The 16,156-nt window shown below is 36.9% G+C and overlaps 1 protein-coding gene across 1 annotated transcript in view; it reads right to left on the reverse strand.

Annotated features, from left to right (window-relative positions):
- Window positions 1-257: 257 nt before the first annotated feature.
- Window positions 258-16,156, reverse strand: part of TMEM39A (transmembrane protein 39A) — a 28,262-nt gene continuing 12,363 nt past the window's right edge. The window contains exons 4-9 of the mRNA XM_045851720.1: window positions 15,363-15,446; window positions 11,094-11,248; window positions 6,541-6,889; window positions 5,583-5,770; window positions 3,571-3,691; window positions 258-739 (exon numbers count right to left, since the gene is read on the reverse strand). Coding sequence (XP_045707676.1) covers window positions 506-739; window positions 3,571-3,691; window positions 5,583-5,770; window positions 6,541-6,889; window positions 11,094-11,248; window positions 15,363-15,446 — 1,131 coding nt within the window. The 3' untranslated portion in view covers window positions 258-505. The remainder of the gene's footprint in view (window positions 740-3,570; window positions 3,692-5,582; window positions 5,771-6,540; window positions 6,890-11,093; window positions 11,249-15,362; window positions 15,447-16,156) is intronic.

The raw sequence follows: 16,156 nt of genomic DNA on the forward strand, positions 1-16,156 counted from the left end.
CCCAGTAGGCAACAAAAAGAATCCCATTTAGGACTACATGTAGCTTACTCCTTACCCCATGTACTCCAATTCTATTTGCCAGCCGAACAAAGAGAATGGGTGCTGGCAGGCAACTCCACTGACCTTCTTTTCTGCAGAAATAAGGTCAACTGGGGACTAAAGATAACTGGAGAAGGACTGAAAGCAAAGGAGACACACCAAAGGTATATGTCAAGTGGTATATGAGCTGTGTTCATAAACGAATGAGCTATTCTGGAGCCATACAAACAAATCAATCTCTTTACTGGAGAGGCATACCTTTCATCTGTATATTTGAATATACTAACACATGAAAGATCACATCACCTTGTTTATGGATACATTTAATATCCCTTACCCTTCCCACCTTCAAAACATAATAGTATACAAAATATAAAATATCTTAAATATTTATAAAAATTGCAAGAAAAAATAGAACGTATGAAAATATTTTTATCTGAGTTCTCCCTCATTGCTGAGAGGCAGCTTAGTTCGCCTTGAGTTCGTAACTGTTGAGTGGATAGGAGTATGCCCTGCCTAACACTATCCTGTCCCGGAGGAGCTTAAATAAAACATAGTAGTTGCAGAAGAGTATGAGAGCCATGGAAAGCGTGTGGTTCCACTTCTCCGACCTCAGTAAGGAATAGAGCTGGTAGAAGACGACACTGCCCTCAATGAGGATAAGCAGATTTAACAGCCTTAATGGACGATGAAATAGGAACTGTAAGGAAATCAGAAAGCAAACGTTATTTCACAGGGAAGTACACTACAGTTATTCTCACTTTTTTTTCTAAAACAATCTATTTATAGGTTCCTATATGTAATAACAGATAGATCTGATTATTGAGTATGAACCAGGCTATTTCTTATAGTAGAGACCCAAACCTTTTCCTTTTTTGCTCAAGGAATAATGAAATAGATTTTACTTCAATACCCCCGAGATACAAAAAGGGGTCATAACCATAAAAACTCTGCCTCTAAAGATTTTCCTTAGATTTTAGGTATATATTTTATTTGAGATAACCAAAAGTATAACTATCTATGACAGGAGCTGGATAAAGGACCAAATGGGAAATATTTTAGACTTTGCCAGTCAAGAGGCAAAACCTGAGGACATGATGGTAGTATTTACATAGCCACTTAAGATGTAACCATTTAAAATCCAATGTGACCTTGTGGACTGGTCTAAGCCCAGCTGACATATCAAGACAAATTTATTAATTTTTTAAAGATTTTATTTATTTATTTTTAGAGAGAGGGGAAGGGAGGGAGAAAGAGGAGAGAAATAGCAACGTGTAGTTGCCTCTCACATGCCCCCTACTGAAGACCTGGCCTGCAACCCAGGCATGTGCCCTGACTGGGAATTGAACCAATGACCATTTGGTTCTCAGGCTTGTCTGATTTCAATCCACTGAGCTACACCAGCCAGGGCTAATTTTTCTTTAAAACTATCTTTACGCACCATGGTCACTGATTTAAACCCTCTACACCAAGTGTTTCTGGTGTTTTGTTTTCTTTTTCTGGATATTGAAAAGCAGAGTGCAGAAATATAGGACAATAAAAAAGAAAGGGAAAATTAGTCATAAGTGGAGTTTGGCCAAAAACAGGTCTCAGTGTTTTCACACCAACCAAATTCTTCACTCTAAGAAGCTACATTCTGGCTTACTAATAAAAATGCATTACAAATAAAAAGAAAGAGGTCATGGGTTGCAAATTATGGTAATGGTAGTACATCATACCTAAAAGAAATCATTTAGAACTCAAGGCTCTAATCTGGGAATAAAGCCAAATTACTATGACAGCTCTGAAAGGCAGCAAGCTTCTCAGGGTCTGTCGTTAAAAGGAAGAAAATGCCTAATCTGGGCTGTATTACATGATATCCAGTAATATGTATAAAACTGACTCAGAATTAATATTCTATTGTAAAAGGGGTCAGTCAATTTCAGATTGTGTGGCAATTATAACAACTATAACTAAAAAAGCAGGCTTTACATTCTAATAGCTACAAGCCAGAGGCACATTTTAAATGACTGCCACCAAACATCAATGTGCCTAAGAATCATTTCCAAACGCGTTAATGCTGAAAATTCCTGGATCCTTCACAGATTCTGATTCAGAAATCTGGGGCTGGGACACCCATCACTATTTTTAAAGAGTGAACCAGGTGACTCATATGCAAGTGGCCCAAAGACCACTTTGAAAAGTACTGATTTATCTGTCTGGTCACGCATAATCAGTAATAAGTTAACTTCCCTAATCCTTCTTCTTTGGATTCCACCTGATTCTTCAGCTGTCCAGTGCTAGCAAGGAAAATACTTATTTTTCAAGTAGAAAATGCTAATAAAACATCTGGTTATTACAGGTTTCAAGGGGACAGCAGAGCCAAAAGATGTAATTAACAGTTTCTGGAATTTAGCTGGCTGAATCAAATATTCTGTGTAGAAACCAAATGCTCAGGCAGTTATGACTCAAGTCTACTATCCTCTACTATCCTCCATCCTAAGACAACCCCACAGAAGTCGAGGAGATGCTTATAGTTTCCTCATTAAAGGGTCTTTTACCTCCCACATGTTCCTCCCAACCCACCCTGCCCCCCCCTTCATGGCATTTACAAGCATCCTACCCTGATGCAAGTTCACAGTAATTAATTGAAAGGCCTTTAGTAGCAAACACCTGCAGAACCAAAAGTCCATGTACCCTCACAAGGAACATGAGAAAAAGGGACAAACAAAAAAGTATCTAAAAAAAACCAAAAACGATCTCCAATTCTCTTTTAGACTCTGATCTCCATTCAAAGGCAATGTACTGCACTATGGCATTTTTAGTAAGAATGGTCCCTGCATGCACCTTTGTTCCCACCCCCACTCCCACTGATCACTTAGCCTTTCTCTTATAAGTAAGTACTTCTGCCCGCTAGAGTCAGAATTTCTGGAAAATGAAGATGAACTGGAACATAACCCAAGGTATAAATTCAAATGGGTGAGAAGCTGGGTTTAGTGGGTATCTATTACTTTCCTTTTTAACTTTTAAGCCTTTTTTCTTTTTAATTCAGGAAAAGGTAAAAGGCTGCTGATCATGGCATTTGTCTAACTTTCAAAGGAAGTCAAGGTATTTTAAGATGATACATATCACAAATATATTAAAAAAAAGTCAACCCCAAAACATATTACATTACTATATTAAATATTGCTTAAGGATACACAGATACATTATAATAATGATACTATTAAAGCAAAATGTTACAAAAAATATAAGATGAAAAGGGAAAGTCTTAAATAACTGCCCACTCAAATCAAGTAATACTGCTAGACTCAATAAATTCTAATATAACTAGAGAAACCAGTCAAGCTGTTGAAATTAGATATTTGACCTTCAAACTGCCTTTCAGAAGACATTTCGAAAGAACAAAGGCCATCATTACAGAAGCAATAATCACATTGTATTACTGTAATTTCCTAGAATGTGCTTCACACTGTGGTAGGTGCTTACACATAATGGCCTTCTAACACTTAACCCTAGGCTTATGTTTGAAAAGAAATAAGTGGTACTTGCATAGAAGCGGGCATGGGATACATCTGAAGGCACTGCCACGTTGTAAGGCCCCATGGCTCTATATAAGCATCTGCTGTGTCGCACCAGCACCCCTTGAGGCCATATTGTATTTTCTGACCAACTAAGGGAGAAAGAAATACAATGTTAGCATATTGGCAATTACAGATAAGATAGTGTCTGGCAATGCCAGCTATATTTCTATGGAAGAGATTAAGTATTCAAAGCTTCATCTGTCTGAATTCTGCAAAGAGAGTTTTCTATGGTCAAACTGGAAAGAGTTAAAAAGAATTTGTTATTGTAACTTCATTGCTATACAGTAGAGAGAGGTTACAAAGTGATACAGTTAAGTCAATGACAAAGAACTAAGAGGCTTAGGAGAATGAGCAGAACTAAATGCAAAAGTAAGGTATCTGTGAGCCAGAAAATCAAGTGTAAGCAAGTAGACTGTCATCTCAATCCCAAGTGAGCAGAGTCTATCGGTGGAAATGCTAGAGGGAACAACCAAGAAGAGAAAGTGGAAGGCTGTAAGAGCGGGGGAGAAATTAACAGGTTGTCCAGCTGGCATGACATTTACTGCAGAATTACAACCCAAAAAGCTATATAGAAAATCAGTTTATCACATACTTTTAATGCTTCATATATGCAAGAAGCTCTATGGAACAACACAGACACACACACAAGGTACAGACACAGACTTCTCTTTTTACCGCTTTCTTGGTTTATTGTTATAGAGGTTTCTCTAGGAAAAAGAAGTTATGGAATAAGCTTCATTCTTTCCAGCACCAATGTAATGGAGTTGGGGTGGGGATGGGAATTTTCAGGTTAAGCTTAAAAAAAAAAAAATCTAAGTTAATTCATCTCTTCCTGATTTTGGAAAAGTTAGTTTCCTAAAAGAACTGGGACAGCATTTTAGATATGTTAAAAAATTCTAGTACCCTGAAGCTTTCCCAGTTCAGAAAATGTTCCGTCAGCCTTGCTCACACTTACCAGCATTAAAGTGATGATACACCTCATGGCCATGTGCCATCAGGAGCCTGAAGATGTACAGTACTAGTACTGTGGATTGTATTTTCAATTTTTATTGAAATTTGTCCTTTGCCCACAGTTGGGTTTCTTTCAGCCTGGCCCAATCTCTTTTCAGTTCCTGATCTTGAAGGCCTGTGCTAATCTGTATCAGACATCAAGGCAGATAATTGAAGGGAGGACTGTGAGGGGGAGAAGGGAGGGGAAGGTCACCTCAATCTGTCCCACTTAATTAGGGAAGAATTTCTAGGTGAGGAGATTTGTGAAATGTTCAAATTATAAAAAGGAGGGAGATGAGGATGGTCCAGATCTGAGAGAAAGGCATGATGAAGGCTCAGCAATGAGAGAATAAAAGGGTTCTAATGTTAGCCATTTTGGACCATAGGAACCAGACAGAGAAATGACAGATAAGGGGACACAATGAGAGCAATACTCAGTAAGCAATTAGGGGCAGTTTTCATTTAAATGTGGGAAAAGCAGAGAAATATTCATTAGCAATTAAAAAAAAAATGAAAAATGCAGGAAAATTACTAGAACAAATTTGCATTTATTAGAAAGAAAAGATGAGAGAAGCAAATTCCAGCTGCCTAAGTGTGAGATGATAAGCTAGCAACTATTTAGCTGTAGCAATGAAGATGAGAAAATGAATCTTACATTCTAAAGAGAATTAAAAATACATCATGACTCTGAATTTGGCCAAAGGGTTAAGACTGAAAGAAAACTCCGATGATAGCTTGGGAAACAAATTAGGCCTTCTAGAGTGACTGGGCAGCTGAAAAGTAGGAGGCATTTAAGGAGGTGCTAGGGATGGCGGTGGAGATGGGTTAATGTCCCCTATGTTCAGTTTAGAGTGATGACAAGCATCCATGTAGACAAAAACCAAAAATTAAATGTTCAAAGCCAAGAACAAGAATGACATACAAAGCAAATAAACATGATCAGCAGCATGTAGAAAGGTGTTATGTGGTTTTACCCTCTGGCCTACTCACATGTGCTGCGGAGCATTGCTGTAGGACCCATGTTCCAGCTTCTGCCACTTGCCCAGATGAGCGGCTGATTTATGTAGCAAATCACAGTATTTGGATGGCAGCAGTTGTGTGGTAAGCATGACAAAAGCATTGATCCATACCATAATGAGGTGCTCACACGACCAGCGCATGTCATAGTACTGGGTACTCTGGAAGAGATCAGAAGAGAGGAATGATCCATGCACTGGTAAGCAAGAAGGCAGAGATGGGTGCATTTACGTATGCCCTGCAGACAAATGCCACACTGAGTCACACATGCATTGGTTGTCTTGCTGTCTGTGCAGAAAGTTCACCAGCAGACTCCTCCAAATCCTTCAACCTGACTTTCTGACTGTATGAGTTAGGGCTGGGAGGGAGAAGCAATTATGTTTTAAGTGCTTCCTTTCTAGAAGAAGTGAGGGCTCTCTGTGAATGACCACTCCGGCTGTAGACGTGCTTCCAGTGGATGAAGGAAGGGCACTAAAATGTCCCAAAAGACTTTGGGCCCAGTGACATCCAGACCATTTTTCTTTTCTACTGAAGTAAATTGAAGTTTAGATAAAAGTTAGATTAAAATCAAGAAAATCCTGATAACCATGTTAAGATCAACCACAGTAGACTAAATTTTATTGAAACCTCGGTCCTCTTTTAGGCTACTAAATACTGACTCTATTTTAAGTACAAGTTTTATTCTCCCAGGAAACTGGGAAAAAAAAAAGGAGGAAAAGAAAAAAGGAGGGGACCACCACGGGTGCATCACATATATGGAAATACCTATCCACCAACCAGGAGCGGTATTAGTGCACTCCAGATGCAGCCGACCTCCACCATCCAGGCTGCCAAAGGGGAGACAGAGAAAAGGGGGAATTAAATAAGAAACACCCAGTTTATTCATTCACACACAAATCCAGGAAGCACATAAAAGCAAGGAACCACTTACCTTCACAAAACACAGGGGAAGAAATGCAACATAGTAGGCACTGAAGAGGGAGTTGAAGAGAACTTCCTTGATTCTGTGGTTGAAATCTGCTTTCAGACATTCTACTTCATTTCGAATGAGGTCTGGAGATAGAGGGCAGCTATGGGTGGGGATGGGTGTGCAGTTATTAAACTGTTCTTTTAGAGACTCCAGCAACAAGGAGAGGAAGTCTTTGGATTTGGCCAAGCCACCCACAGTTGAGGCACTTTCCTCTACCGCCTGGTGCTGAACCACATAGTTATAGTCTGTGAGAAGAAGATGAGCTCTACTATCTTGGTGGAAACAGCAGAGAGGAACATAAACACCAAACCTGTAGAAAAAGGTGAACACGAAAGTGAGACCACAGATGCCACCTAAGACAGATCTTGTAGCTATGTTATTAAAAGAGTCACCAGAGTGATTGTAATATAATGGGGACTTTCTTTACTGATGGTAATTCATTTTTGGGGAAGCTCTTTAAGTACTTTCTTTCCACAAATGCAATACATATTCACTGTAGAATGAATAAAAGAAAACTACACAAAATTGCAATGACAAAATATAAATCACCTAGAAATAATCATTTTTATAACTTTTATAATTAGGTGCAGACTATACACTTTTTTCTCTTGTATGTTAAGCCTCATACCATACACATTAGTGTGTAGCCTGCTGTTTTAACTTTGGGTATATTGAGCATTTTCTGTTATTAAATATTTTTTGTAATAATTTTTAAAGATATAGTATTTTCAGATAGATATACCATAATTTACCCATTTTTCTCTTTTTGGAAACTTAGGCTGTTTCTCATTTCCAGCTACTATAAATATTAATGGAATAAGCACCTTCCTACACAGATCTTTGTGTACATCTGATAATTTTCAATGGCTTGCCCTTCATGTTGAGTTTTCCTTCTCAGTCAGGGGTTCCCCTGCCTCTCCACTATGTCACCCACCCCACAGTTGTCTTAAAGGACAACTCCCAAAGGAGTGGAAGTAACCCTTACCAGTTTATTTTTCTCCACAGAACTTACCTCTCCATGTATTTTACATGTTTGTTAGATTTTTTATTTTGGGTTTTTCCCCCTTTGCCTATCCTTCCCTCACTACAATGTAAACATTGTGAATCAGGGATTTTAGTCTGCTTTTAATTCACTGCTGTATCCTTGATGCCTAGAGTAGTGGCTGAAACATACTAGGCACTCAATAAATATGTGATGGACTAATGAAAAAATTGCAGATGTATGATAAGTAAATATAAACTTGGTTAAAGGCCTGAATATTTTTGAGACTTTTCATAACTTCTTATAGTTACTCCAAACTTTGGTTCCTTAAAAATATTTTAAATACTTCCCCTAAGTTCTTAAAGTAACTTCTACATTGTAACTGAGGTATTATAAATAAAATGGTCATTTTACTGACAAAAATTCAGATGTGGAAAATAGCAAATGAAAAGATATGTAGTTACATATTTTATTAAAGAAATTAACAAATGTCACTTGTTTATAGATTTTTATAGAGGGAGAAAGGATGAGCTTAATTAGTACGAGAATGGTTAGCAGCAGCTCTGGGATCCACTGTGAATGTGCTCTGGGGAAGTAAGGTAGGAGCAGGTAAACACAGAAGCATGAGGCAGAAGAACTCACACCTATACAAAATTGCAAAGACCAGAGAAGGCTCTAGGTTCTACACTGCTGAAACACAAACTGCAGTGTAGGGGGTAGTAGGGCTGTAAGGCTGGGGAGGGGAGTAGATTGAAATGATGGTCCCATAAAATCTGAGTATGCCTTGATTTTATACTATGTGACTACCCATATAAATTTATGCTTATACTTCAGGCCCATAAATGATATCAATGATTGTCAAACTCGAACAAGCGGCAGAATCCTCTGGAGGGCATATTAAAAGACAAATTGCTTGGCCCTATTTCCCAGAGTTTGTTCCAGTAGATTTGGGGTGGATTCTGACAATATCTATTTCTAACAAACTGTCAAGAGATGCAGATGCTGCTGTTCTGGGAACCACACTTTGAGAACTATTGAATATAGAGTACAAGGGGGACCCAGAATTATCTTCGAGGGCGACACCCTTCTTGTACAGATGTCCCCCACTAGGTGAGTGTTCTAGGAACCCATCTGTATCAGTGTACCAGCTGGTGCTGTTTCGAGAGGCTGTGTTCGGCTTCAGTGAATTTTTTTTGAAGACTCTTTCAATTTCAATGTGTTTGCCCACTTCATGGTGGGTGATTTACGAGCGCCCACACCATGCTGAGTGTTCAGCAGATTTTGATCCAAAATGGAATGACCCCTTCACCCCATGCTTCACCCTTCACCCTCCGTATTCACCCAATACCAATTTATTTCCCTAGATGAAAAAAGTCCTCAAAGGGGAATGTTTTGCTGATGTGGAAGAGGTGAAACAAAAAAGGGCAAAAGCACTTAAAAGGCATCAAAATCAATGAGTTCAAAAACTGTTCTGAGCATTGGAAAAAAAATGTCAATAGGTGTGTTGCATCAGACGGAGAATACTTTGAAGGTAACTGAAGTCTGAACATGTAAATAAACACAAAGTTTTTTATAAATAAATTCTGGGTTTTGGGGGGATCCCCCCTTGTATGTAATGGTTAATAAGGGCTCTAGAATGAAAAAGACCTGATACTTTCTCACTAACTGTCTGACCGTGGAAAAGTTTTTAAATTTCTTAATCTGCCTCTACCTGTGGCAAAGACAGCTCATTGTCTACCAGTAGCCACTGTACTCCCGAGCTTCCACAGCACCAGAATCTTTAGCTGAGATAAAGGTGCCCTACTAAAGACTTAAGATAGCAGGGTCCAGACACTAGGGCACTACCATGATACCCAAGATCATTTGCACACACTGTACAGTAAAAGGAATAAATTTCTAATCTTTTAAAATTACTAATATTTTGAATCTGTTAGAACAGATTAAATATACCATCTCCTGGGTTATGGTGATGATTTCATGAGGTGATGTTTCTAAGTACCCAGCCCAGTACTTAGCACATAAAAAAGAGCTACATGTTTGCTATACTAACACACAATGAAGAAAGTATTAGCCAAATGTATATAAGCTAAATCATGCAAAGTAGTTAGTTTAATAAGCCAATATGTATCAGAATATACCATTATACACCCATTAGAAAGGTTAAATTTAGAAAAACAGAAAACATCAATGTTGGCAAAAATGTGGAGCAACCAGAACTCTTACAGAATTGGTAGAAGGATAAAATGATACAACTTCTTTGGGAAAAGGTCTGGTAGATTCTTATAAAACTAAACACAAACCTAACTTATAGCCTAGCAATGCCACACCTAGATATTTCTCCTAAGAGAATGAAAACATATTTTTACAAAAAAGACATGTAATAATGTGCATAACGGTTTCATTTTTAATGAAAAGCCCCCAAACTGGAAGCAATCCAGATATCCAAAATTAGGAAAATAAACTATGGTATATTTACACAATGAAATATTACTGACACACCCTGGCTGATGTGGCTCAGTGGACTGAGTGCTGGCCTGTGAAACAAAGAGTCGCTGGTTCCATTCCCAGTCAGGGCACATGCCTGGGTTTCAGGCCAGGTACCCAGTAGGGGGCACATGAGAGGCAACCACACACTGATGTTTCTCTCCTTCTTTCTCCCTCCCTTCCCCTCTAAAAATAAATAAAATAAAAATCTTAAAAAAAAAAAGAAGTATTACTGACACATGCAACCACACAGACAAATCTGAAAAACAATATGCTGAGTAAAAGATGCTTTAGACAAGAGTGTACATACTGCATGATTCCTTCTATATGAATTTCTAGAACAGGCAAACTAATCTATGGTAGAGAAAGAAATCAAAACAATGGTGGCCTTTGGGAGGCAGGAGGTGGGAAGTGATTGCAAGGGGGAATAAAGGATCTTTTGGAGTAATGATGTTCTATATTCGGATAGTGGTTTGAGTCACATAGGTATTTATTACAGCTCATAAATGTACACAAAATTTGTGAACTTTATTGCACAGAATTCTACTTCAAGAAAACTATAAATATCAAACTAATTACTGATATGCATATGCTGACATACTTTGTTTCATAATAAAATGTTGGTCAAAAAGTTTATAGGGTTTCATTATGGCATACTCCCATTACACAAACCCCAAGTTCAAAGTAATTTGACCAAAATGGTAAAACTGGTTGAACCAGTTCATTCAACTAGTATTAGCCACCATTCTGTGCCAATACAGTCAGTACCAGGGGCCTTTATGTGGTGAGCAGAGCAAATTAAGATACATTCTCTAGTGGTAGGAGAGCTATAACTCTTTTTTCCTGGGACAGTCCCGGTTTATGTCTAATTGTATCCCAATTTAGAAAATAAACTACAGGGTCACCCTACTCACTGATTTCTCCAATTTTCTGAACTCTTGGTTTATATTTAAAGAATTTCATTTTGTTCTCTTTTATACTATCAATTGCATGACCCAAATAATTTCTTAAAAGACTTACTAATAAAATGGGAAAACTGGATACTCACGGGTAGCCAAGGAAAAGGAGATTGAGGACTGAATGGCTTCGGAAGAGATTGACGAGTGTCCAACAAAGCACCCATCCACACAAAGTGAGCAGCACCAAGCGAGCTGATATCAGAACCATGTAGTGAATCATAGATGCTGCACCCGCCTTAGTGGCCTACAAGTTTGGGAGCACCAAAATGAACATTTTATAAACGACCTTATACAAAAACAATGTGCCTCAAGTAAAGACTTGGTAGATTTAATGAAAGTTAAACTGCCCAAAAAAAAAGGAAGAAAGGAAGGAAGGAAGGAAGAAAGGGATAGAGGAAAGGAGTGCAGAAGGAGGGTGGAAGAAAAGTGCCCCCCCCCTTATATTCAGGCATCTCCAGGCCGTTGGTTGTTTCCTCCTTGTATTCCCATAGTGCCTCATAGAGACCTCCTTTAAGTTCTTTTGATATTATCTCAGTTGTTTACATTGTGGTTTCTCAAAGTATGGTCCACGAACTATGTTCATCAGAGTCACTTGGGCTGCTAACACAACACAAAAATTCCTAACTTCCCTCACCAGATACAGTGAAAAAAAAATGGCAAGTCACTTGTATTTTAACAACCCACCAAGTGATTCTAGGTACATAAAGATATTAATTTATCTGACTCCAGACTAGATTATACTGGCTTCGATTGCAGCAAGTTTCTAATTTTTCTTTGAATCCTTTCCCCCATTCTGTTTGCTGAATTAATGTTTAATAAATTACCAAAGCTGCAAAAAATAATCAGATCTTCAACAAATCCCTATATAAATTAAGTTTCTTTTTTTTTGACTTTTGCAAACATGGGAATAATGCATAATCATTTCCAATTCTTTACACCACAGCTGTTCAAATATTCTTCTTTAATCCCAAAGCCTTAAAACTGGTTAAATATAATAAGAAAACATACTTGTCTAAACATGAAAGTCTGCAACGCCATTTTCTTTCAAAGTGAACTAGGAAGGAGAGAATAAGCAAAATGCAGAAGAAAAATGGTAGATTCCTATAACTTCTAAAACAAAAGTATCAAAACCAAGAAGGGTAAAATTATCTGGATAATGATCTTTTCAGGTCCCTCCACTATATCCATTTCTTATTTTACCCAACATACTACATTGCATATAATATATATATATATATACACAATATATACTATTTATATAGTTACATACGAATGCAAAGAAACAACTGAATTAATATCATAATGAACTGCTTACACCCCAAACTAAAAAAGGCCCACGATGTTCTCATCCAGAGCAGGGTAAATAGTTGTACAGAACTCCCCTGATACACACCTCATGCCAAGGTAACTCATGTTTCAAAGCCTAGAGAAGGTAATTAATCCCCTGGAATCACTCCATTGTCTCCATTCTCAAAAGTCTGGAGTTAGAAATAAAAGGCTGCTTCTGCCCAATGTCACCAGAGGTGCAAAGCTTGGATACATTGATCATTTTTGCCTTATTTCAGAGTCTAATAAGCTCTTAACTGGTGTGCTCTGTGTGACATATACTATACTAGGTCCTGGGGACACAGTGGTAACCAAGACCTCTATCTATACAAGACTGCTCAACCAAAAGGACACATATTAAATTTAGATTTACACAAGTAATTATTTTCATAGCTGTGATGAGTGCTACAGGAAAAGAGTAGGCTGCTGTGGAGAACAAATAATGGGAGACCCTAACCTAGGGAAGACTTCCTGAGGAAGTGATATTTTAACTGAGTTCTAAAGAACAAGAAGATTTAGCCAGGTAAGAAGTAGAAAAATATTCCTAACACTATGTTAAGTTAGAAATATAGAATATAAAATTTTATACAAATGATATCCCAAATATCCAGATAATATATACATAATACCCCCAAATATATATATTCCCTATATGCATATAAAGATTAGAGAAATATACCAAAATGTGGTTCTCTTAACGGTGTGGTAATATTTTTAAATGTTCTGCTTTATATTTTAGTGTTTCCAAGTTTTCTTCAGTAAAATGTACTACTTTTCTATTTATAAAAACAATTTTTAAAAAAAGAGTTGCCTTAGGTTGGTGAAAGAACAGCACAGTAACTTTTGGTCTTGTGGAGCATGTAGAGAAGTTAGAGTTGGCCTGGAGGTGAATAAACAGAGCCTGCCTAGTTGGAGAGGTATTCTGCCCAGAACAGTATTTAGCTTTCTGAATTAATTACCTCCAGCCTCTCCTTAAAAATGATTGGTCTTTCTCAGAGTAGGGATCCTTTCTGTGACATAAGCAAAACAAAAGGCAAACATATTTTAATAGAAGGAAGGAAAGATCATTTAAGATGGGTGTTATCCATCAAATTTAAGTATTTTAGAAAGAGAATTACTATATAGTTCTCATTTAAATTTTTGAATAGGTAATATATTCACATTGCTCAAAATACAAAACGTTTAACAGTGTTTGTAGTTAAGTTTCCCTCCTATTTTTGTCTCTCAGCCACCAAGGAGACAGCCCATTACTAGTTTGTACGTACTTCTAGAGGTAATTTAGTCATATATAAGCAAATATATTTTGTTCCTTCCTTGCTTTAAACACTGTTCTGTACTTTGCTTTTTTCACTTAATATATTAAAGGTCTATAAGTGAAGACATTTTCATCTTTTAATGGCAGGCTGCATGCAATTTATTCAATTATATTGATACACCATAATTATTTAAACATTCCTTTTCTGATGGACACTAAGGTACTACAAGTTTAAGTCTTTGACTAGAAATCTGTTTAAAATCAGCTTAAGTATTTTGTTCTCAGTAAGAATTACAGGTTTCTTTAGAAAACAGCTAATATATTCTCCAACTAAGCTTATGAAAAAACTGTTAAACTACTGTGATGCCATTAGAAAAAAGGAAAAATAGAGTATTTCAGAGTACTTTAAGTCATAGTCTTTGTAGCTCCAAGATAGAAATGCCAGTTATGAAGGGTTTACACACTAACTGGACATACTAATTTGATACAAATAAGTATCATCCTAAAACTCCACTGAGCTCCTCTAAAAAAAGAACAAAGTTTCCCAATATATATCCAAAAGTAAGCATATATTTTCAGGACCTAAATAAAGAACCTGGCAGAAAAAGTTATAGACAGCCTTTCCCACTGTGCAAAACAGATGATCCCACTACTATTGTTTTCCAGCTAATGGCTTTTAGATTATGATTTAATATCTGCAATCATTCTATGTTTGTAGAAATAAAGTTCCTGAAAATTAGAGCTTGCAGACATAAAGACTTCCCATGTACGTTTTGGAAGAAAAAAGTTGACTTGGTTATCAGTGATTACAGTAACTATTTGCTTAAAATTTCACAATGAATTATAAACACCAAGATTAAAATTATTAGACACTTTAGCTAAATTAATACTTTTTTTGTTTTTGTAATCATTTATAGGGCACAAGATAACAAAATTTTAAGAAAACACATTTACCTGCCTCCCTCACTGGAGTATATAAATATATATAAAAATGATAACAGTGGCCAATTCTATTAACAGCTTTAATTTAAAAAAAGACCATATTATAATATCCCAATTCTGTCCTCCACTGACTATTAAACTTAGATACTACTCTTCAAGGTAAGTCTTATGCCAATTTGGATGTGGTCATTTTAAAATTCCAAGTTGTGCCCTGGCTGGCGTAGCTCAGTGGATTGAGTGCGGGCTGCAAACCAAAGCATGGCAGGTTTGATTCCCAGTCAGGGCACATGCCTGGGTTACAGGCCACGGCCCCCAGCAACCGCATACTGATATTTCTCTCTGTCTCTCTTTCTCCCCCGCTCCCTCTCTAAAAATAAATAAATAAAATCTTAAAAAAAAAAATTTCAAGTTGTAATTAACTCAAACAAATGTCTCTTGCTAGCAACTCCACAAATGATATATAAATAATTTCAAGTAAATATTACTTTAAACAACTATTTACATAAAACCTTTCATATCAATAGTTACCTAAAATTCATCCTATTTTTACTGTAATTACTAAAATTAGAAAGACTGTACTGAAGAACCTGGAGGCTAGAAATGAGCTTCTACCAGACAAATCAGATTTCTAACAGTGCTTCTGAGTTATGTCACACTTGAATTTTAAATATATTGTAGAAAAAACTTTTTAAAAGAACACAATCCACATAGGAATAAAGAAATTAATTTATAATTGCATTCAAACTAGATTCAGACATTTCATATTTTCAACCTGAACCCATTCTAGTAACGAATTCTAGCTACAAGCGACAGAATATAGTGAATGAGCTGTTACCTCTGAGATGAGGGCCCATACAAGCCTCCTTGCAAGCATCACTGTGATGAACGCTGCCAGATGGTAATCAATGAGATGAAAATTCTGTAAGAGAAACAAACAACTTCATCAGAAAGAAATATGCATATCTAGTTGGAACTATTATGTAAAAAGGTTTGCATCCTCAAAAGATCTTCCTTACGTCACCTTACAGACCATGGGAATTTGAGAGATCTTGAGAGACCACCTATCTACTACTTCTTTCCACAGCAAGTCGCTTTAACTTTTCAAACACCGTTTTCAACTATCTGGAATGTACTCTCCTCTCCTTTTTTGAAAGTTTACTGTATTAAAAAGAAAAGATTAACATCTTTGGGTTAACAAATGGCAACTTGCAGAATTATGGCAAGAATAATTTATCTAAAATGCCATATTTTTGAGTGTCGAATTTAATGAATCAGTTGGAATTCTCAGTCTTTTGAATATACTGTTGCTGGTCTCTTTGGATCTAAGAGCTTATGTTACCTAATTGGGCATCTACTAGCCTAAACTCCCTATTTGCTGATACCTCAATTACATTCATTTAGTCTTTCTCCTTACTTTGATTTAGAAACATGTCTTATATTTGATTTCTTCTTCCTATAAAATGATAGTATTACCTAGATTCTATACATGATTCCTTCTGGTTCTAAGTCTGCACATGTAATGGTGATAAACAAAATGAAAAGTCATTAGCAACAAACAGAATCAGGATATATTTTCATTTTGATGGCCAAAGAGTCTGTAGGTTTCCACAACTCTCCTTCCAGAATGAA

Source organism: Phyllostomus hastatus, unplaced genomic scaffold (assembly GCF_019186645.2).
Source record: "Phyllostomus hastatus isolate PE091 unplaced genomic scaffold, TTU_PhHast_1.1 phas_contig_86, whole genome shotgun sequence".
Classification (NCBI taxonomy): domain Eukaryota; kingdom Metazoa; phylum Chordata; class Mammalia; order Chiroptera; family Phyllostomidae; genus Phyllostomus; species Phyllostomus hastatus.